Consider the following 21,836-nt stretch of genomic DNA (forward strand, 5'->3'; position numbering starts at 1 on the left):
ATGGGAAATGAGGACAGAATAGGGGGTGTACAGATCCAAATAGAGATGAGAGTGGGTGAGATGAGGGGTGACTCGGGAGTCTGGGGCTTCTTATGGTGACTGGCATAAACGGAGACAGGTGTTCCAATGAGAGCAGTCCCTGGTGGACTCAAGGTAGACAGTGATTGTGAGGTTGTAGGAAGCAATAGGTGTTTGGGGCTCCTACTTGAATTGTTGACAGAGCCGAGCAAGTTTGGGGAAGCTTGAAATTTGCCCCACTCTGAGCCCTTACTTGGAATGCCTGGGCCCCCTCTTGACCACTGTTGACAGTGGGTGAAAGCCTTGAGGAGGTATGGTTTTAGTCCCAGTGCATGAGTTTGTTCCTGAATTCTGCCAGGGGAAGGGTGGTGTATGGGGTGCCCACTGACCTCCTGTTGAAGCAGTTGAGGACTTTTGAGGTTAAGATAGGTATTAGAACACAGGACCCAGACCCCTGATGATGGGAGGCCAGTAGAAGGTCTGAGAAGCATTGGAGTTCTTTGGCTCCATCCTAACCTTTGATCCTGTTGTAGGTACCTAAATGACTATCAGAAGAGAACTGGTTAAATAAATTATGGTACATATATATTATGGAAGGCCCTTTAGCTATCAAAAGCAATGAAGTTTGTCTGTCTGTCTATCTACCTATCTACCATCATCTATGATCTGATGTGGAAAAATCTCTAAGATAATCTCTCGCATAAAGTGAAAAAAGCAAAAGCAAAATAGCATGCATAGTATGATCCCATTTATGTTTTTTAAAAGCATGTTTGTACAATATATATGTAAATACACCAAAAATTTTCTGGAAGGATACACACAAAACTATCCCCAGTTATTACCTATGGGGTGGGAAGGGAAGGAAAGAAGGGAAGAGCTGAGGAGGGAAGGGTGGCAAGGGGCAGGAAAAGGGAAGGGGACTTCAGAGAGTGTGACTTAGAGACCAGAGTTGTGACTGGTTGGGTTCAAATCCAGATTCTGGTACTTCATAAATTGGTAATCTTGGGCAAGTTAGGCTCCTTAACCTCCTTTTTCCTCAATTTCTTTACCCATAAAATGGAAATAATAATAGTATCTACTTCACAAAGTCACTCTGAGAATTAAATGAGTTAATACATGAAAGTACTTGCAACAGTGCCTGGCATAGGGTAAGTACTCAATAGAGGCTAGCTGTTATTATTGTCATTGTACATCTGTGTTGTTTGAGTGTTATATGATGTGGGCATATTCACGTATTTCCTCTGAAAAAGCTGAGAGGAAGGAGCCAGAGAGAGGGAGAGGTTGAAGATACAGGAGAGGGATAATAATAGATTGAGTAGAGTTACTGAGGACCCATATGTGAATGGGATCTGGAATGCACATGGAGGATTAGACCTAGATTGGAAGAGGACTAGCTCTTATTTTAACAGTAGAAGGATGGCTTCTACTAGTTAGTTTGGTAGTAGTAGGTAGTAGGAAGTTGGTTTCCCATGTGGAACTTCTATCTTATCTTTAAGAGGTGAGTTATTTGGTAAGATTGAAGGGACCGTTGGAGAGTTGGAGTTTTGAGGAGAATGGAGAGGCTTTGAAAGAATCACTGGAGAGAATGAGCTGAAAACATGAGAGGATTCCCCAGGAATATTGAAGGCCCACTTGAGGCTGGTGACTACAAATTCAGAGTGGTACCAATTTATTCAACGGTGTGATTTTCTCTTGCAGTGTTTTACAGCTCTAGGGTGGAGAGAAAAGGCTGTGAACCAGATGACAGGATCTTTAATGAATGAGTAGAGGACAGCAAAGAGGGAGTTAAGGTGTAACCAAATGGTGTGAAACTCAGAGGGACAAGAATCAGGGTTTTTTACCTGAGGGTGAAGGAGGAATTGTCTGGAAGTTGTAGTGTGGCTGAAAGAGGATGCTCACCTCACCTCCCAACTCTGCAGTACATGTAGCATGTTCATATAAACCACTTTCACTTGAAAGGGCTGTCAGGGAAGCTCCATCCTCATGAGAAAGCCAAGAATATCAATGGATATTCAGGGATGAGTTGGAGGATGGTAGGAGAGTTTGCTAATCATGGGATGGTGTTCCAGAAGGCACAGCAGAAGTACCTGGAAGTTAAGGTAGAAATGAGAGGTCAGGAACAGGGAGAAGAAGCACAGAGGAATATGGGGATGAGGTTGGAGGAGAGGAATAATGATAAAAACAATAATAGTAATTTAATAATAACAATAATAATAATTTAACAATGATTTGCATACTTTGCTTTTAATCCTCATAAGAACATGATAAAGTAGAGCTTTTATTTTACAGATGAGAAGACAGACACAGAGTTTAAGTGAGTTGCCCAAGGTCACAGAGCAAATAAGCTGAACTGGGTGCTTACATATTGGGTGATGACAAAGGCAAACAGGGATTTGAGTGAGGCACGGTGGGTTCAGCTTATCACAGGTTTGGTAAGATGGTGAGAACTGACAGTCTTCTGATAAATAGGGGGCTCTCAGGTCTCTCCAAATTTAGCTGTATTTGGGACTAGAGGCGTGGGCTGCTGTTTTGTTGGTGTTCTGTATATTGCTCAGTATGGAATGATCCAGGCAGTGGTGAGGCCAGTGAGTTTTCTCACCTGTGCTCTGTGAGTGATTGGTGGTGGGAGTAGTGGTGTGAATCTTAGGTATGTCTTGTCTTTGTGGAGAATATAAAGCCAGGCTGCAGGGAGCTCTAAGGTGTAAGACTGAGAGGCAGTTTGTGGGAAAATCGACTTTAATGGAAGACTTCACAGGCTTTCTGAGATGTGAGGCCCAGCAGGAGTCTGGCAGGGGTCCAATTCTTTCTTGCAGTGAAAGCAGCTTCTCCAGCGTTCAAAGCTGTGGCCTACCTCCTAAAGAAAACTTTCTTTGCTGGACACTCTGGAGGGTTTTGGTACCAAGCTTATTGCTCACAGAAGCTTATGAAGAAGAAAAGGAGGCCTTACTGCAAACTTCCATGGGCAGCGTTTTAGAGCCTCATGTCAAGAAGACCCTATAAAATCTTTTCAAAATTCTAAGAAGGCAAATACAATCATTAAATGTTTAATGCTTATTATAGCTAGGTTACTTATTTTAGTAAAATACATGATAGACTTTAATTTTCTGTGTCCTGTGCTGCATGTACATTGAGGACCCTTGTAAAATAAATTGCACAGAACATTTATGCACAAATTATAGTACAGAGAGCATGCATGTCTAAAACATAAAGTTCCTTTATAACTATATATCACATGAATAAATGAAGTTAATTATTTTAATTTTTGAAGAGGTTTACTTTGAGGTATTTCTTCTTTTGCGACATATTGTAACAATGATTTATTTGAAAATGAGTCCTTTTTCAGGAGCAAACCCTCGATTATAATCTTGGAAAAACAGAATCCACTTTATCATGATACACTTACAACACAAAACTAGAAACACCTTGTGGTGAAAAGCGGGCCCTGCTTATGCATCTGTGTAGGTGAGTTATGAATGAAGGTATTCATGCACACTTGCAGAACTAAACACCTCTTTAATACTAATGACCTAACTTGGCATCTGTCATAAGCCAGATTCGGTTTCTGTGATTATCAGAGTGTATGAAAGTGGATTGAAATATGTATGTACATGTAGCTATATATCTATTCCCATGCATGTGGGATTTGTTATAATTTAGAGTATGTATAATTTTTATAGAATTAAAAGTTAGCTATTAATTCTAGTATTGCAAATATTCAGCATAATACTTTTTAATAAGTCTAAAATTAGAAGCTTTCTCAAACAAAAAGTTCAAGAAATTAGGAAATCCATGTAGGTGTTAATTTTTGAGTCCATCAAGTTAAATTTTATTTACTAGTGGAACATTTAGGTATTACTATGGTGTTATCACATATAGACCAAATAAAAATTACATATTTTCACTCATCTCAAACTACTTAATAATAACTGTTTATTGCTGATATAATGTATTTATTGTTACATGGTAGGCTCCCAGAGCGATGTGAGAGTTGCCAGGAGAGGAAAGCTGTTTGGCAAGAAGCCCAGCGGTGTAGCACTAATCATAGCTTGGGGTCTGGGCTTCAGTTTTGCATGTTCATAAACTCAATATTCTAAATGCCACAGAGTTGATTGATGCTGAGGATGCGGATTCACGCTAAGGACCTTCACAAGAGACTGATGTATAAACCAGGATGTCAATTTATTAATTTACAAAGACAAACTATTGTTCATGCAGATTTGATTTGAAAACAGTAAATTCTTTCCAGGCAGATGGTCATGGGAAGCTAAATTATAATCAGAAGATTATTGCTACTGTAGAATCAAGGCAAGGTGAGTTAGTTGTACAGTTCAAACACATAGTAGCATTTGTTATGATTGCTCCAAGCTCCCATCTTCCCCAGTATAGAGTATTTTCCCCTGGAGAGGCTGGTGTATTTGTTTTCCAGGTCAGGGCACATCCACCCCACCGCTTGAGTAGCGCCTGTTTAGGTTTTATATTTTTCTATGCTTTCTTTGCCGATCAAAACCCTTGATTCTTTCTCCTTTTTAAAATTACATCAGTAAACCGTGATTCTTTAGCTGTTATCTCTTCAATCAAGTTAGTCTAGTATTGCTCGCCTAGAGGCCATTCTATCATTCAAGGAGATTACCTCTCTTGATTTATAGCTCAACGTGATAGGTATGGGTGTGAGGCAGGGGACGGCAACCTAGTGAATAATTCTATGGGGTCACCTCACTGTGGCCCGTGAATATAGTTGCTAGATTAAAATACAGGACGCCCAATTAGATTCAGTTAACAAGGAATTATTTTAGTATAAGTATGTCCCAAATATTGCACGAGGTATAGTTATACTAAAAAAAGTATTCATTGTTTATCTAAAACTGAGATCTGTGTGTCCTGCATTTTTATTTGCTAAATTTGGCAAGCCCACGAGTACATTAACATGATGGCATAAGGCTTGCCTGAGTTCATGCTGGTCCTTAAGCACCAATCCATTCGGTTGCCTCAGGGCACAAAAACCATTTCCACTAAAAAATTATTTAGGCTAAGAGTAGGTAGCAGCGAAACACGGAATAATCTTGACCCTTTGAGGAACCCGTAACTGACGCAACTGCCATAAATGCTGCCTGGCTTGATTTCCCCGCCCCGTCCATTCTTCTCTTCCTGCAACTACGACGATTGCTCTATCTGTTCTTCCTTTTCAAGTCCCGCCCTTTGAGCTATCCGCTCTGGAGAGGAATCGGTAGCCCAAAAAGGGGCGGCAAAAGCGCCGACGTGTTCAGAGGAGCGGAAGTAGTCAAATTTCATTGAGAAGCGTAAAGTGCGGCTGCCTGTCTCCCTTTCCGGAAAACGACAACAGCTCCGACTGTCAGTGCCGGCCTTCCTCGTGTAAGGGGATCTGCCTGACCCTTGCTAATTCAATTTTTTCCCCATTCCGGGCCCTTCCCTATCGTCGCCCCCTTCACCTTGGATCATGTTCAAGAAGTAAGGACATGCTGTGGCCTCCGTCGGCTGCTCACAAAGGCGGTGGGGGTGGGGAAGAGGGCGAGAGCAAAGATCCTATTTCTCTCTCCCCTACCCCTGCCATCCTTATTCCCTAAGATCTTCTATAATACTATGCTCTCACTTGCAACACTTCTTTAAGCTTCCCATCCCTAATCCTCAATAGGGGTTCGGACCTCCCGCACTTGTTTTCTTTCTCCTTGCCTCTCTTTTTCCCCCTCTCCCAGTCCTATTTCCATTCCTGGGGTTCTACCAATTACATCCTTGCGCTGTGATTTAGGGGCATATCCTCTTTAGCTGAGAGGAGAGCCCTGCACTCAGTGCCGTATGTTTATTAGTTATGAACTGGATAAGGGAAGGCTTGACTTCCTGGGTCATGGGAGTGAAGGAGTCTGGGTGACAGGAAGGAAGCAAGCGGCCTGTCATGCCTTTTGCCTAGCTGCCAGATTAACCTTGGCTTAAAAATAGCGTGATTGCCTTATAGGCTATTCAGTGTAAGGAAGACAAAAAGTCTTTGGGAACCAACCTAGTCTGTTTGCCTTCCAGATTTGGTAGACACAAAAAGCAAAGGGGGAAAATGGGCAAAGGAAGGTGGGTTTTTTGCATGACATTTTGAGCAAAAATAAATAGGGATCTTAGAAATCATCATCATCATCATCACTTTTTAAAAAATCTCGGCAGATTACATAGCCTAACAGGTGCCGATTTTCTGTATTACATTTGGGTTGATCTTTTGTATTTCAACACTTGGGGGGTTTTCTATTTTCTTTTGTTTTTTCACACAGGTTTTGTTAGATGGGAATCTTTGTTTCTTCCTGGGTAGAAGTGAGTAAGATTTTCCAGGAAAGGCATTTGTGTAGCTGATTACAGATTATAATGTGAAATATGCCTCATATTCTCCCCCTACCCCCACTAATTGTGTATACATGACAGCTTATTTTAATGGTGTATTAAGACGTTGGTTTTGTGCCGGACAGAATAAAAGGGAAATGGTATTTTTAAAAACAATTCATTTCATAATTATTTTAGGCATCTAAATACTTGCTTGGGAATAGATGACTAAAACAATACCTTTAGCTGTTCTGATATGTCTTCTTAGAAATGCCTTTTTTTCTTGCAAAAATCATTTGGCAGATTCGATGAAAAAGAAAATGTGTCCAACTGCATCCAGTTGAAAACCTCAGTTATAAAGGGTATTAAGAACCAATTGGTAGAGCAATTTCCAGTTATTGAACCATGGCTTAATCAAATCATGCCTAAGAAAGATCCTGTCAAAATAGTGAGATGGTAAGTCTTTATTTTTCTCTATGTAAAGCTCAGAGTAGCTGAATGTTGTATAATTAGATTGCACTCATAAAAAATGGAGTTATTTTCACATTAACTATTGATAGATTAATTGTGGGAGTAGATGAATAGAATAAAACATCAATATTTGTATTTTCAAATGTTTTTCTGTGTTTGTGAAAAATGTGGCTTTGTGTACTGTTTTATTAAAGAGTTAGATGTTTTTATTTAGAATTGGATTTAATTTATTTCCATTTATACTTTAAAGATTTGTTTTATTGAATTATCTAACAGTGAAATTAAAATAACAAAATGTGAAGTAAAATAGTAGTAGGTCATATTTTTCTCTTTTTTCCTACTGCATTGATATGGTAGGTAAAACAATTTAAACAATGTTTTTTTACCCATATCTTTATTGAAATTAAAAGTTTGCTGTATCTCTGTATATGCATGTTTCATATTATACATTATTTAAATGATGTTTGGCATATTCATTTTTGAAAGAAAATATCTAACTTGGTATTTTGTGACATTTGTCTTACAGCCATGAACATATAGAAATCCTTACAGTAAACGGAGAGTTACTATTTTTTAGACAAAGAGAAGGCCCTTTTTATCCAACCCTAAGGTTACTTCACAAATGTAAGTCTTGTTAGAAATTATGTATTTGGGGATATGAAGAGACAAAAAAGGTGTTGAAAGTGACTTCTGGTAGTTAACTTATTTATTAGTACTAGGTAATATGGAATATAAAACTTAGATGAATCCCCATCTTGTGGTAAATCTGAAAAATGCAAATTCTTTCATCATGCATTCCAGAAAGCCCAAGAAAGAGCATTCATTCATCCTTTCAACAAATATTTATTGAACTTACTATGTTCCAGGCATTGAGCTAAGTACTCAGAATGTGATGGGAAGCAAAGACAGACGTGGTCTCTGTCCCTTGAAGTCAACAGTCTAGTTGGGGGAATAGACAACAATTGGATAATTACACAAATATATATTCCCAAACTATGATAAATGCTGTGAGCATTTTCTTTTAAATTTGTATCTAGATTTGCCTCATAGAGATAATTCTGTATAAGGGAAAGCATTGGGTAATTGTGGGAGTCCCAGTTATTGTAAGTTGAGTGCCAAGGTCAGGTGTTATGAAACAAAATAATGTTTATTAAGTATCCACCTTTGCATGTTGTTAGATTGAGTACATTACAAAAGAAAATCCAAGGGAAGATACAGTCCCAGTGCACAAGCAGTTTTTAGTTTTTTTTTAAAGATTTTATTTTTTTTTCTTTTTCTCTCCAAAGCCCCCCAGTACATAGTTGTATATTCTTTGTTGTGGGTCCTTCTAGTTGTGGCATGTGGGATGCCGCCTCAGCGCGGTTTGATGAGCAGTGCCATGTCTGCGCCCAGGATTCGAACCAATGAAACATTGGGCCGCCTGCAGCGGAGCGCGCGAACTTAACCACTCGGCCACGAGGCCGGCCCCTGCACAAGCAGTTTTTAACTGTGAAGTAAAATTTCTGCTTTTCAAACTAGTATGTATCTGGTATTCTAGCCAAGAGGCAGAAAGGGAGTGACTGGCGGGCTCTATAGGTGGTATTGATGACTTAATTAATGAGTTTGGTTTTTGGTAAGAGGAGATAAATTATGAATTACCTGGTGGAGCAGAGGTCTGGAGCAGTAAAGCTATTAGGCACGTCTTAAAAGAGGTGAAGCACTTTAATGTTTATAAAAGAATATTTACAATTATTTGATTAAGTATTGATTTCATCAGGTTAAAAAAACCACAATGGAGAGAAAGTGTCCTGATGCAATGGGAAAATGTTTAAAATGAAAATACTTTGGTAACATTAAGACATTTTGATGACATTAATTCCTACTCAACTAAAAGAGAACAGAGACAAAATAATCAAATGTATTGCATGAATCTAGATTGGATTCTGGTTTGAAAAACACAAAATTCAAGCACTCCTCCTCTCTGCAAAATAGATATAAAAGACTTTCTTGGGACTGTTGGGGAAAATTTGAATATGGTTTAGCTATAATATGATATTATAGAACTGTTGTTAAATTTTTAGGTATTATACTAGTATTATAGTATTATACTAGTATGTAGGAGAATGACTTTATTCTTAGGTGATGTGTGCTTATTTATGGTGAAGCGTCATTTCTGAAATTTCAAATTGTAGAGGGAAAGAATGTGTGTGTATAAATAGAAAGAGGTAAAGCAAATATAGCAAAGTGTTAATGAACAGTTGTTGAGTCTAAATGGATGGTGCACAGGTGTTCATTGAACTGTTCTTCCAGTTTTTCTATATGTTAAACATTTTCATAATAAATTAGAAGAAAAAGATGTTCCTATTTAATAATATTTTGCTGGGAAACAAACTTTTAGAACATCTTAAAGTTATTCTTGTGCAAGAAGCAGGATAATATGGTGGTTAAAAGTATGTGCTTGGAGTTAGGCAGATCTGGGTTCGATTCTCAGTGCATGTCACTTTTGTCAAGTCACTTAACCTGTTTAAGCCTTGTTTTCTTATCTTTAAAAATGGACACAATTGTATATTACATCTCCCAGGATTGTGAAGATTAAATGAGATAGTGCATGTAATGCAGCTAACACAATGCCTAGGACATAGTAAGTGCTCAATATATGATAGCCATTATCATGCTGTAGTAATTGTTCAATAAATGTCCACTACTACTATTTATTTTCATCATCATGATCAGGATCATCATCATCATTATAAAGGGAAGATACTAATGAGGATGGAGATCTAGAAAACAAATTATGGCTTGTGAGTAGTAAATGCATTCATTCATTCAGGTTCCTTTTTATCAGTAAGATGTTTATATTAATTTGGAGCCATGTTTAAATTAATTTGTAGTCTTGGTAGGAAAAAGACTTACTTGTTCTCTGACTAGTGGGAGGGCTAGTGGTAAGATATTAAAATGAATGAATTTTACCCATTATTGTTGTTATTATTTCTAGAGAGCCCTGAGAACCCTAAAAAGTTTTTCCCCCAGTCATTGTTTTAATTCCTTCAGGGATCCTTTAATTGTTAGGTTATGAATCATTTGTAGACACACATACACACAGGAAAATAAATTTTTTAAGATTACAAAGGGAATGTGTTCATTCTAGAGATTTGGAAAATACAGAAACAAAGTCACCTGTATTCCCATGACCTAGAGATAACCATTGTTAGTATATCAGTGTACTTCCATCCAGTTATTTCCTGTGTTGTGTGTGTATCTGTGTAAATGTATATTTTTTTCCTTTTTAAATTGGGCTCTCTGTTAGTTTTTTTTAACTTATAGGCTTTATTTTTTAGAGCAGTTTTAGGTTTACAGAAAAATTGGGCAGAAAGTACAGAGTTCTTATATACTTCTCCCCCCTTCCTTTGTTATTAAAATTTTGCATTGGTGTGATACATTTGTTAGAATCGGTGAACCAATATCAATACATTATTATTAACCAAGGAGCATAGTTTACATTAGGGTTCATTCTTTGTGTTATACGTTCTGTGGGTTTTGCCAAATGCGTAATGTTATCTACCCACTGTTTTAGGACCATACAGAATAGTTTCACTGCCCTGAAAATCCTCTGTGCTCTGCCTATTTTTCCTTCCCTTATCCCCTCCCCCCACCCCCTAGCAACCACTGATCTTTTTGGTAGTTTTTTATTCTGCTTTTTCCTCTTAACACTATATTATGAACATTTCCAAGTGATTACATTTTCTCCAAAACCATGCTTCTATTTATATAGATATTATAGACATACCTCAAATCATTTATCTCTTACTTTACTGTTGGACATTTAGGTTGATTCTAGTTTATTTCTGATGTAAATATTAGTGCTGCAGTGAATATCTTTCTACCTAAATATATTGTACATCTCTCATGTTTTCCTAGGATAAGTTCCTAGAAGTAGAATTACTGAGTCAAAGAGTTTGAACCTTTTCAAGGCTATTAATACATCTTGCCAAATAGTCCTAAAGAAAGGTTGTACCCGTTTGTAAGCCTACTAGCAGTATGTGGGAATGCCAGTTTTCCTACATTCTTGCTAGCATTGGAAATTGCTTACAAATATTTACCAATTTGATTAGTGAAGGATGGCGTTTCCGTTTTATTTTGCACCTGTCAGAGTACTATAATTTGGGGAAATATCTGTTCATGTCCTTTGCCTTTTCCTGTTGAGTCATTATTCTTATTAATATATGTTATGTATTTCTTTTCTTCTAGATCCTTTTATCCTGCCACACCAACAGGTTGATAAAGGAGCCATCAAATTTGTACTCAGTGGAGCAAATATCATGTGTCCAGGCTTAACTTCTCCTGGAGCTAAACTTTACCCTGCTGCAGTAGATACGATTGTTGTATCCTTCCCAGGCTATAACTGTTGAAAAATGTATTCATTGTATTCTTGTCGTTACTGAAAGATCTGTCATCCAAGAGAACATCAGATGTGCTTTTTTGGAGATTACTGTTGTCTCATGCCTTTCTGCTTACATTTGAAGATGTGGGAAGTAGCATTATTTCTTGAGACTAGATTATGTCCCATTTTAGAAGTTAAATGAGAACAAGTAATAAAAGAGTCCCAGCTGCATTTCAGCCCAGATAGGCCCAATGTTATCAGACTCAGGACACGGTATGAAACTCTTGATTATTAATGGAGAGGATGTATATGATATGATTGGATCACTTCTTTGGACATCAGTTTGCTGCTATGACATTTGACTTACCCAGATACACTGGAGGAAAAGCACTCAAAAGGGAAAAGAACTTAGGCACTAGGTAGGGTGTTAGAAGTGGATATTGGGAAATATTAGCAATCCCCAACTTTTATTTTAAAATTCATTTTAAGTTGGTTGTTTGGGGCTCAGAACATGTTTTCTCAAAGAGAAATGTTAGTCCCAGATAGTCCTTAAGGAGTTATTCAACTCATAATGTTGCTGAACAATTCTGCATTATTTCCATTTCTACCGTGCTGTTTCAGCTATAATGTAGATTAAATAGGTTATTGTCAACTACTCTGGACAAAAGGACATCTTCTTTGTCATAGATAAGGTGGCCATTTGTGTCAGGTTCAGAAAAGGAACCATACTTGGTGGGAATGCGGAAATCATTGTGGAGTGGGCGGGCCATTGGAATCGGTTTAAGAATGTGTCCCCGAGGCCAGCCCGGTGGCACAGTGGTTAAGTTTGCACGTTCCGCCTCTCAGTGGCCTGGGGTTTGCTGGTTCGGATCCCGGGTGTGGACATGGCACTGCTTGGCACGCCATGCTGTGGTAGGTGTCCCACGTATAAAGTGGAGGAAGATGGGCACGGATGTTAGCCCAGGGCCAGTCTTTCTCAAAAAAAAAAAAAAGAATGTGTCCTGTGTTCACAAGAAGGATGCCCTCTGTTATGGCAGTTACATCTAAGGGCTAGTGTAAGTTGTATGTTTATATCTTAGAAACAGCTTGTATTGACATAGATACTGGTCACATAATAGGTGCTCAAATATTTGTGGAACATTTGAATGAATGAATTGAAAACCAATGGAAAAAAGTATTCTGTGAGGACAGATTACCCTTTCAAGTTTATGGTTTTTTTAAGTGTGGTAAGTTTATAGTTCTGGAGTTTCTCTTAAATGGAAGATTTTCCCAGTATCTAGCCTTTACTTTTTAAATAATTTTTATTTTGAAATAATTATAGACTTTTAGAAAGTTACAAAACTAGTACAGAGAGGTACTGTATACCCTTGAACTTTTACTTTTTAAAGTACGTGCTGCAGTGTTTAACATTCTAGATGCTTCAAATGATAATCAAGAACATTCTGGTTCTAGAAAGGTTGAAACTTACATTGGGTTCTTAAAGATAGTTTGGGGATATAATTATTGTTTTAATGTGTACTTTATACAAAACCACCATTCAGTGATTAAAACACTGGAACAATTGATATTTATTCATAATTTTTCATATTCACGTGTAAGAAATTTTATCTCCTTTTTTATGACTTATTCTGGTTTTGTTGGCACTGGGTTATAGTATTAACATTTGACTTAAAAATCAAGAATGATTATTAGATTAATTCATCTACCATTTACTGAGTATTTACAGCGTGCCCACAGAATCTCCTAGGTCTCTGCCCTGAAGGAGTTAATGGTCTAGGTGAGGATACAAAATGGGTTCAAAGTGGCTTAACTAGTAGGATTATTATTGTTTGACACCCCCCTCTCCAAGGCATTTTGATAGATAAATAGTTTTCTTAGCTGTGTGTTTTCAGGCAATCATGGCAGAAGGAAAACAGCATGCTCTGTGTGTTGGAGTCATGAAGATGTCTGCAGAAGATATGTAAGTCTCATGTTAGGCCCCTTAGCTTTTGAGATATGGGTAACCTATGCAGGAAGCATCAGAATTACAGGTGAAATTTGCTCTCATTCATACCACATCTTACAAATATTTAAGCACAGAAGCCTCACTTCTGATTTTTCCTAACACTTTAGGAAGTCATTGCCACCTATTTTGTCTCCAGGTTGCATTCTTTCTTAAGTACCCTGAAAAGAACTCGTGTGCCAACACAGCTGTTTTATATGTATGTATGTGGTATTTTAGGAATTTTTTATTTAGTATGATTTAAATTGGGTGGAGGGAAAGATGTTTTGCTGCTAGTTTTTAAAACAGTGACATAGTTCAGCACCACACAGTATTTATCTTATATCTTGAGCTGGTGGTATAGAATATTAAGGAAATATTAAAGATAAATTGTCAAAATATAGTCAACATATTTAAAAACTTTGTAACTCATTTGATGACCAAAGTGTTCCTATTAATTTAGTTTCAGGGTTAATTGTAACACTTTGATGTTCTCCTGGTATGGTGACATCATTAGTCTGTTTCTATAGACCCACTAGTCAGATCACTAGAGTCACTTTAAGATGTGAACTGCAGCAGAGTAATGTAGTTTAACGTAGACAATAATGTGTAATATAAATAAATTCCCTACATGTGGCTCAATAATTGCAAAATAGCAATGCACTTTAAATTATATTTACCGTGAGTAAGCCTATAAAAATGCATAACAATATGTTTATGTGCTTTTTTCCTTCTACAGTGAGAAAGTCAACAAAGGAATTGGCATTGAAAATATCCATTATTTAAATGATGGGCTGTGGCATATGAAGACATATAAATGAGCCTCAGAAGAAATGCACTTGGGCTAAATATGGATATTGTGCTGTATCTGTGTTTGTGTCTGTGTGTGACAGCATGAAGACAGTACCTCTGTGGTTATGCTGAATAAATGCAACAGATGCTAAAATTCTGTTAGCTTCAAAAATTATTTTAATTTTTCTTAAACTCAAGTTAAAATTGAGTAACAAACTTGGACATTAAGAGGTATCTGGTAAGTAACCAAACTCAGACAACTTAATGCCCTTTCTTAGACTAATGATGTAAGAGGAAGGGCAGGACTGTAAAGGAAGTTGCTAGTATATGGCTGACCCCCCAGAGAATCTAACTGCTTAATTGGGCTAGACTGGGCAGCTAGAGCGGGAATTTTATTCCATTAACCCAGGGCCCCTTTTCTTTTGTATGTGTTTTTTGTTTGTTTGTTGTTGTTTTTGAACTTTTCATTATGGAAAATTCCAAACATTTATAAAAGTATAGGGAGAACAGTATAATGGACCTTTTCTGTATCATACCGTCACCCAGCATCAATTCATGGCCAATCTTATATCTATATCTCACTCCTTCCCAGCCCACTCCCTGATTATTTTGAAGCAAATCTCAGATATATCATTTCATTCATAAGTACTTTAATATGTATCTTTAAAAGATAAGTGGTTTTTTAAAAATAAAAATCATAACCACAATACCATCATCACACTTAAAAAATTTAACTATTTCCTAATATGATTAAATATCTAGACTGTGTTCAAATATGTGACAAAAGGACCTGATTGTCTCTCTTTTAATTTTTTTAAACTGTTGGTTTGCTAGAAATAGGTACTGAACAAGGTCCATATATTGCATTTGGTTATTATTTATTTGTCTCTTTTAATCTGTAAGTTCCCCCTCCTCCCTTTCCCCTTTAAATTAATTATTTAAGAAATCTAGTTTTGTCTTATAGAGTTTCTTCCCACATTCTGTATTTTGTTGATTGTATCACTGTAAAGTAATTTAACTTGTTTTTATGCCCATGTATAGCCTGTAAACAGATTGGCTTGATCAGATTCAGGTTCAATTTATTTAGTGCCTTCTCTTGAAGCCAGGTAAAATCTTACTACACAGATGCCCAGGACTTCCAGATTTGGGTCCCCACTGTATTCCCCCAAGAATGTGTATCTCCTATCATAAGTGGCATATGAAGGCCGTGACCTACTTCAGTAAGGACAGTAAACTGTTTGGGGAGTTAAATGAGCAGTTATGAATTTATATGGTGAATTTATATAGTGATAATAGGCCCTTCTTCCTAATAACCTTGCTGTTATTCTAGTGTCTCAGCCATCTTCATTTGGTTGTTTACAAATATATGACGTGTGATTTTATTTTTCAGATGGATACAGACATTTACAAGATTGTGGTGACCTGTGTTACAGTTAGAAGTTGGTGAGAAAGGTGAGGGTGGATAGTAAAAAGAGAGAGACCATTTGGCTGGCTGTTACAGCTTGGCCTCCCAAGAAATAACATAGGTGAAGGTTATAGATCCAGGGTCTGATCCTCAGAACGAGAAACTGTTTCCCACTAATGAAACTTATAAGACTTGGAGATTCCCACATTAGAATGTAAATGTATTAAATTATAGTGATAAGTCTGCTTAGAGTAAGCAATTAGTAAACAGGAAGTTTATTGGTGAACATGGATAAGAGCAAAGGAAGGTTGATAATTTGGGGGACTGTTTCATCTGGGTTGGCGTAAGGTTTAGAGAATTTATCCTGCTTCATCATCAATTAGAATGCTTATGTCTGCCAAAATCTCTCTTTGCTAAGCTGTAGAGGTGTTCTGATATTTTACTTCCTATATCCTTTTTAAGTTCTATGTAGAATATTTTCCTTTGTTATGACAGTTATATTTTACAACTTATCATATTATATTATTTATTCCTGGTGGATAAAAGTGTAAATAGTCTCATCAGTAATACATTTATAAATCATCTTTTAGATAGTCTCATTTTATGCTGATTTACTGGTTTCAGATTCGTATGTCTCCCCATTTAGGGGATGAGGCACCCTATTTGAAGCCTGTAGTTCCTTATATTCTTACAAAGAGAATATATAGGTCATTTATGTCCAAACCAAACCTTGAACCTTTCTTTTTGGTACTACTAAGATTAATGTTAATTGACCAAGATTGCCTATGGAGTGTTAGCAATGAAAAACAAAGCACACACACATATTAGAGAAGTTAAAACCTTTAATTCCTGGGTTTCTGAAATAATTTATCCTTGTTTCTAACCACTATTATGGTGGGTGTAGGGAACACTTTTAAAATATACAACATCATCAGTGCTTGTCTTTCTACTATACCGAGGTACACTGACTGTGTTGCCTTGGTGATGTGGACTAAATATGTATGTTTCCTGCTTCCCCTGGATCTGAGTCCTCAGGTCATGGTGTTAAACAGGGGTGTCACTCTACACATGGGAGCCTGGTCAGTTTCTAAACATTAGGTCATGCAGGGAAGCGAATTCAAACAGGTTAAACTAGCAGATATATCAGCCTCTTTGGGCACTCTGCTTAAAGGAAACTTAGTTTACCCACATTCCTAAGAGCAGGAATACAGGGGGAGCCTGTTTTCTCTGAGGCATTGTGTCTTCAGTTCATTTTTAGTTTGAAAATTAATTTTGTGTTAAGTCAACCTACAATCTGAGTATTTGCAGAAGTATTTCATTATAGTAAATATTTCATTTTTTATTGTTCATGAGAATATTAATAATGTAGCAATTATATATTAATGGGAATATGAAATGAATGTATACCCAAACAAAATGTGGTAAACATTTTAACTTTGTTTATCTAGGTTCCTTAATTTTGAGAATCTCTCTCTCGAGGCTCTTCAGGAAACTCAAAATGTTCCAATTTCTAAAGGAGTATCCACTAAAACTGATTAATAATGAAAGAAACAAAATGAAAATGTATGCATCTTATGTCCATATAACCATCACTTCTGAGGTCTCAAGCAATCAGAAACTTACCCAAGTTATTCAATAACCTGTAAGAGTTAGGCCATTAAAAAATATTTTGAAAGCCCTTTAGAACATTTAATGTTTAATGTGTTATTAACTGTATTAAGGCAGTAAAAATTAGCCCAAATATAATTGTATTCTTAATATCCCAGTCTCAGCAGTAGTTCCTAAAGAAATCATGACTGTCAACATGGAGACTGATGCATGTAAATGTATACTTTGTATTACTATGTTTTTACACTTTGTATGTATACTTTACTTTTTTATAGCAGATAAAAGAATGAGTAGATATAATGAACTATAATACCAGTTTGTTTAATGTTGTATTAAAACTAAAACTAAGTACTTGTAAAGGACTACAACTCCATCAGAATAGGAATGAATGAACGGCATTGAGAACCAGTTTTTAAATTTATGTTGAGACTGTTAGGCAGGTTGGTTGGTTGGTCTAAGAGGCTGGCCTCTTGGAGAATATAATTTATGTATGGAAAGAGATAGAAGAGATGATTCACTGGAATTTCTCCTAATATAATGTTCATTAGAACAGGTCATGGGGAGGAAAAATAGATAAAAAACATCCAAACTAATTAGTAGTATTAATATTTGCCTCTTAGAGTGAAAAACTAACACCAAATTTTATCCTTGAACACTTTGAGAAATAAAAGATTAGTGAAATAATTTCTACTTAAAACTCTAGTTGTTACAGAGAATGACATGCCTCATTATTGTCCAATTCTATAATTAAATGGATTATCTTATACATTTTCTTTCTTCCCCAAAGCCCCAATACATAGTTGTATATTCTAGTTGTAAGTCCTTCTAGTTCTCCTATATGAGCCACTGCCACAGCACGGCTTCTGATGGATGAGTGGTATGGTTCCATGCCCAGGAAAGAAACCCAGGCTGCCAAAGTGGAGCGTGCTGAACTTTAACCAGTAGCCCATCAAGGCTGGCTCTCTCTTATACATTTTTGAGGTCCCATTTTAAAAGTAAAACAAATCATGATTTCTACATCCTAATTTTTATTGCTCTTGTTCCATTCCCCAATTTTAAAATACTTTAATTTTAGCCAATATGTGAATATGGAGGACTTCTAAGGCATAATCATTCACTTGACTCCCTTCCAGTTCATTGTAAGTGTTCTCAGAACTCTACCATGGGGGAAAAACCCTAACGTTAAAAGATACAAAGATTTAATTTTGTTTTCTTCTAATTTTATTTTTATGTTTTATCATAAGATTTGATTGTCAATGATAACTATTAACTGTCATTTAATCTCTTATGGTGAAATAAGTAATTTCTCATTTTCACAAGCGTGTGAGCAAAAGACTGTGGTTTTTTTGTTGTTTTTTGAGGAAAATTAGCCCTGAGCTAACATCTGCCATAAGTTCGCCTCTTTTTGTTGAGGAAGACTGGCCCTGAGCTAACATCCGTGCCCATCTTCCTCTATTTTATATGTGGGATGCCTAACACAGCATGGCTTTCCAAGCAGTGCCATGTCCGTACCTGGGATCCGAACCGGCGAACCCCAGGCTGCCAAAGCGGAACATGTGCACTTAACCACTGTGCCACCAGGCCAGCCTCCAAGACTGTTTTAAGCAATAAATTATTTCAGCATTTGCTTGGAGAAGGTGCCATTTCTCCAAACATATGCCTTGAAAACAAATCAAACTCAGTTCCCTTTTTGCCTCAGGGAAAGCCATACTGGGGAGACTTTTGAGGTTAGGCAATTAAGTTTTATTCTTACCAACTTCTATTTCAAAAGGGGACACTTTCTGTCTTTGTCCCCAAATACTGGGGTTGTCCTTCTATGTTGATGCATGATGAAGTCCTGAGGCTTGGAAACTTGCAAACCGATAAGATGATTTTGTGATGAAACTGCATTTAGGTTATTAATAGTCCTTGAATGAGCTTAAATTTGAGACAACTTTTAAAAGCAGCATGCCCTTTCTCCTAGCTTTGCTTCCCTATCAGTGGGGCTTGAAAGGTCTGTTCCTGCATACTGATGTTTTAACACATTTTTAGTTTCTCATGATCTGGAAGATTTTTATGTACTTCTTAGTCTGGATACTGCTTTCCTCAGTTCTCATGCTGTCCTATTCAGAATTCATTTCTTAAAGCCAAAACTCACTGTGCACTTAAACATCTGGACTAGATTGGGCAGGGTGAGGAGGATGGGAGGAGAGTCCTTTTCACCCTGTAGGCTCTGGACAGCATTCTTAGAGAGTTGACTTATCCAGGATTAGGAGAAAGTATGCTTTTGCATGACTAAGTTCTTTCTAAAGTTTGCTTTTGTCAGCATTTTAGATTTAAGAAAGTTCAACCTGACATGTATTTGAACATGGAGTAGAAACAGCTTCATTTACTGGGATAACAGCAATCTCTAACCCATCAAATTAGTATCTATCTCCTAAATAACTTTCAAAAAGCACATGACTGGAAAATATTTTTCAGTGGCAATGCTTTATTCTGTTTTAAAAATACTAGGGGCTAAATGTAATAAAAACCTGGACACATACTGCACTTATTTTATGTCGTGTTTTACGAGGTGAAAATTTTATATTTTCTAAAATGTTTTGAAAGGAGTCCGCAAGGTAATTCCGCTTTCTTCCTCTCAAGTGCAGAGGTCTGAGAGAAGGCACATGGCCTCATTAGCTTCTGGGTGTTGTCAAACGCAATTCTCACTCAAGCACCAAATGCCCAGATGCATTTAATGGGAATGCAGGAGTCTCACTTAAGCAGTGGTTTTTGCTGATATAAAGAGAAACATCTTGATTAAAGTAAAGGAGATAGAAACTATACCAATTTGGGCAATTTTGGCTCCAATAATGTCTAATTTGCCGTGAAAGGGGAATGTGTTCTAAGTTAATGTTCTTAAAAGCAACTTCTGAATTTCTCCTTAAAAAATATTTACTTTATAAAAAAGCTGTTTGAGGAAGAGCTGTTTTAGTGTATGGCACAGATGTTATCTTAAAGCTATTAATTAAGGAGTTCCCTTGTGAATTTGAATATTCAATACCAGCTGTTATTCACACCAATATTTTATCAAGATATTTAATAAAAAGGATTGATACATATTTAACTGTGTAACGTGCTACTCTTGTTCAAATGGGTAAGAGGGAACGGGAATAACATTCCCTGAGCACCTACTGTATGCACAAGCTCAAATGACATATTAAGCTGAATCTTTACCATGTTTCCTTGAGGTAGATTTTAGTTCTTATCTTACAAATGAGGAAACTAAGGCTCCAGAGGGATTGTGTAACTTTCCTGAAGATACATAGCTAATAAATGGCAGAATTGGGATTTGAATTGCCTGGTTGCAAAGCCTGTTCTACGGGAAATCTCCCCTCATTTCATAAAATGTTAACCTCAGCCCACAGTCGCATCACTATCTTTGTTTATGAGTTATTAGAGAGTATAAGTTGGCCAAGCCTCTGTTCCACAGTGGGAAAATGTGTGTAGGATTTGAATGCGATGAGTGGGTTGCAAATAGTGTCTTATTTGTGCTTTTGAGGGAATGTTTTTGTTTCCCTCTTCATCAGCAAGGGTATACTGGAAGAATCTTTTGAAATTGGACTCAGTCCTGAGGTCTGAACTTTTGCTATTATTAGTCACCAGGTGATTTGTGGCCATTTAAAGGGTTATGCCATTTAGAAGCCTTTGCTGGATTTTTTTAGAGAAGGATACAAGGGGGAGGGTTAGTTAAGAAGTGGGGGAGATGAAAGTATTGAGTGTAATGTGCAAAGGCAGGACTGGTAGCTGCTTTGAGATTATCAATATATCCAAAAGATAGATGAGGAAAAGGATTAGTGAATATTAAAATTAACGACAGTCTGAGAAGCTCCTCCCTTGTCCATGGTAATACCGTCAGTGTTCAAAGCACTTCAACAACTACTTTAGGAATGTTTTCTGGGCTACGGCATTTGATTATAACGTTTGAGTGTTGCTTAAATTTTGTAAATAGTAAATTTTATAAACCAATACACTAAAATTTAGTAACTATAGTATGAATGATAGAGACAGAATAAAAGTAGATTATTTGAGATAATAAAACATTATGGAAATTAAAAAAATGATTGACAGGAGGAGTTTGGTTCAGTAATAATCTAAGGAAAAACTCTGAGGGGTCTAATCTACATTTTGCTCCAGATCCAATGATTTAATTTTGAGAAGGAGGATTCACTGATTTAATTTTGAGGAGGAGGATTCAATGATTTAATTTTGAGAAGGAAGATCTAGTGATTGAACTCATGCAAGGAGATGGCCTGGGGCCTGCTAAAAGTCAGGTTGCAATTTCCTTAGCATTCAAGACAAACAGAAAAATAAATAGGACTTTTAGAAGAAACTTCACATTTTCTCCCGTTCACGTGCCAGCCCCCTGCTGAGGAAGGGGTTTAACACTTCTGGAATTGGTTAGACCTTTGCTGTAACTGTAAAATACATACTGGATTTCAAAGACTTAGCATAAAAAGAATGTAAACTATTTCAGTTTTTTTCTGTTGATTACATGTTGAAATGACAATATTTTGGACATATTTGGCTAAATAAAATATACTAAAAGTAATTTCACTTGTGTCTTTTTTAATATGGCTACTTGAAACTGTAAAACTACACATGTAGCTCACATTCTATTTCTATTGGATGGCACTGGAATGGAGAATGGGCAGTATTCCCTGAAGGTTCCTTCTAGAGGTGAGTGCCTTAGAGTGGTAAATACGGAAAAGATCTCCAGTGCCAGTATTCAGTCTTCCGTCAAGAAGGAAGGATCAGTTTTTCCCCTTTCCCCTCCGATGGTATGAGGCTGGTGTTTTGATTATTAGAACATCTCCATTTATTCAACACTTGGAGTACCTATGTGGATGTCTCATCAATCACTC

The 21,836-nt window shown here is 36.9% G+C and overlaps 1 protein-coding gene across 7 annotated transcripts; it reads left to right on the plus strand.

Moving 5' to 3' along the window:
• The first annotated feature begins 3,361 nt into the window (after positions 1-3,361).
• On the plus strand, positions 3,362-21,523 carry MCTS1 (MCTS1 re-initiation and release factor). 7 transcript variants are annotated; one of them, XR_011435036.1, is made up of 8 exons: positions 5,094-5,484; positions 6,637-6,789; positions 7,331-7,428; positions 11,032-11,165; positions 13,057-13,124; positions 13,885-14,175; positions 15,328-15,389; positions 16,791-21,523. XR_011435036.1 is itself a non-coding variant. In XM_070258357.1 (7 exons), the coding sequence occupies exons 2-7, from the start codon at positions 5,474-5,476 to the stop codon at positions 13,964-13,966; spliced, it is 546 nt and encodes a 181-aa protein (XP_070114458.1). In that variant the 5' UTR covers positions 3,362-3,480; positions 5,206-5,473; the 3' UTR covers positions 13,967-21,523. The 7 variants fall into 7 exon arrangements, 3 of the variants coding, with proteins under 3 accessions (XP_070114458.1, XP_023490073.1, XP_023490072.1); XR_002805555.2 differs by lacking the exon at positions 5,094-5,484 and adding an exon at positions 5,860-6,093; XM_070258357.1 differs by adding an exon at positions 3,362-3,480 and having other exon boundaries at positions 5,206-5,484; positions 13,885-21,523.
• The last annotated feature ends 313 nt before the right edge of the window (positions 21,524-21,836 follow it).

Source organism: Equus caballus, chromosome X, assembly GCF_041296265.1.
Source record: "Equus caballus isolate H_3958 breed thoroughbred chromosome X, TB-T2T, whole genome shotgun sequence".
NCBI lineage: Eukaryota > Metazoa > Chordata > Mammalia > Perissodactyla > Equidae > Equus > Equus caballus.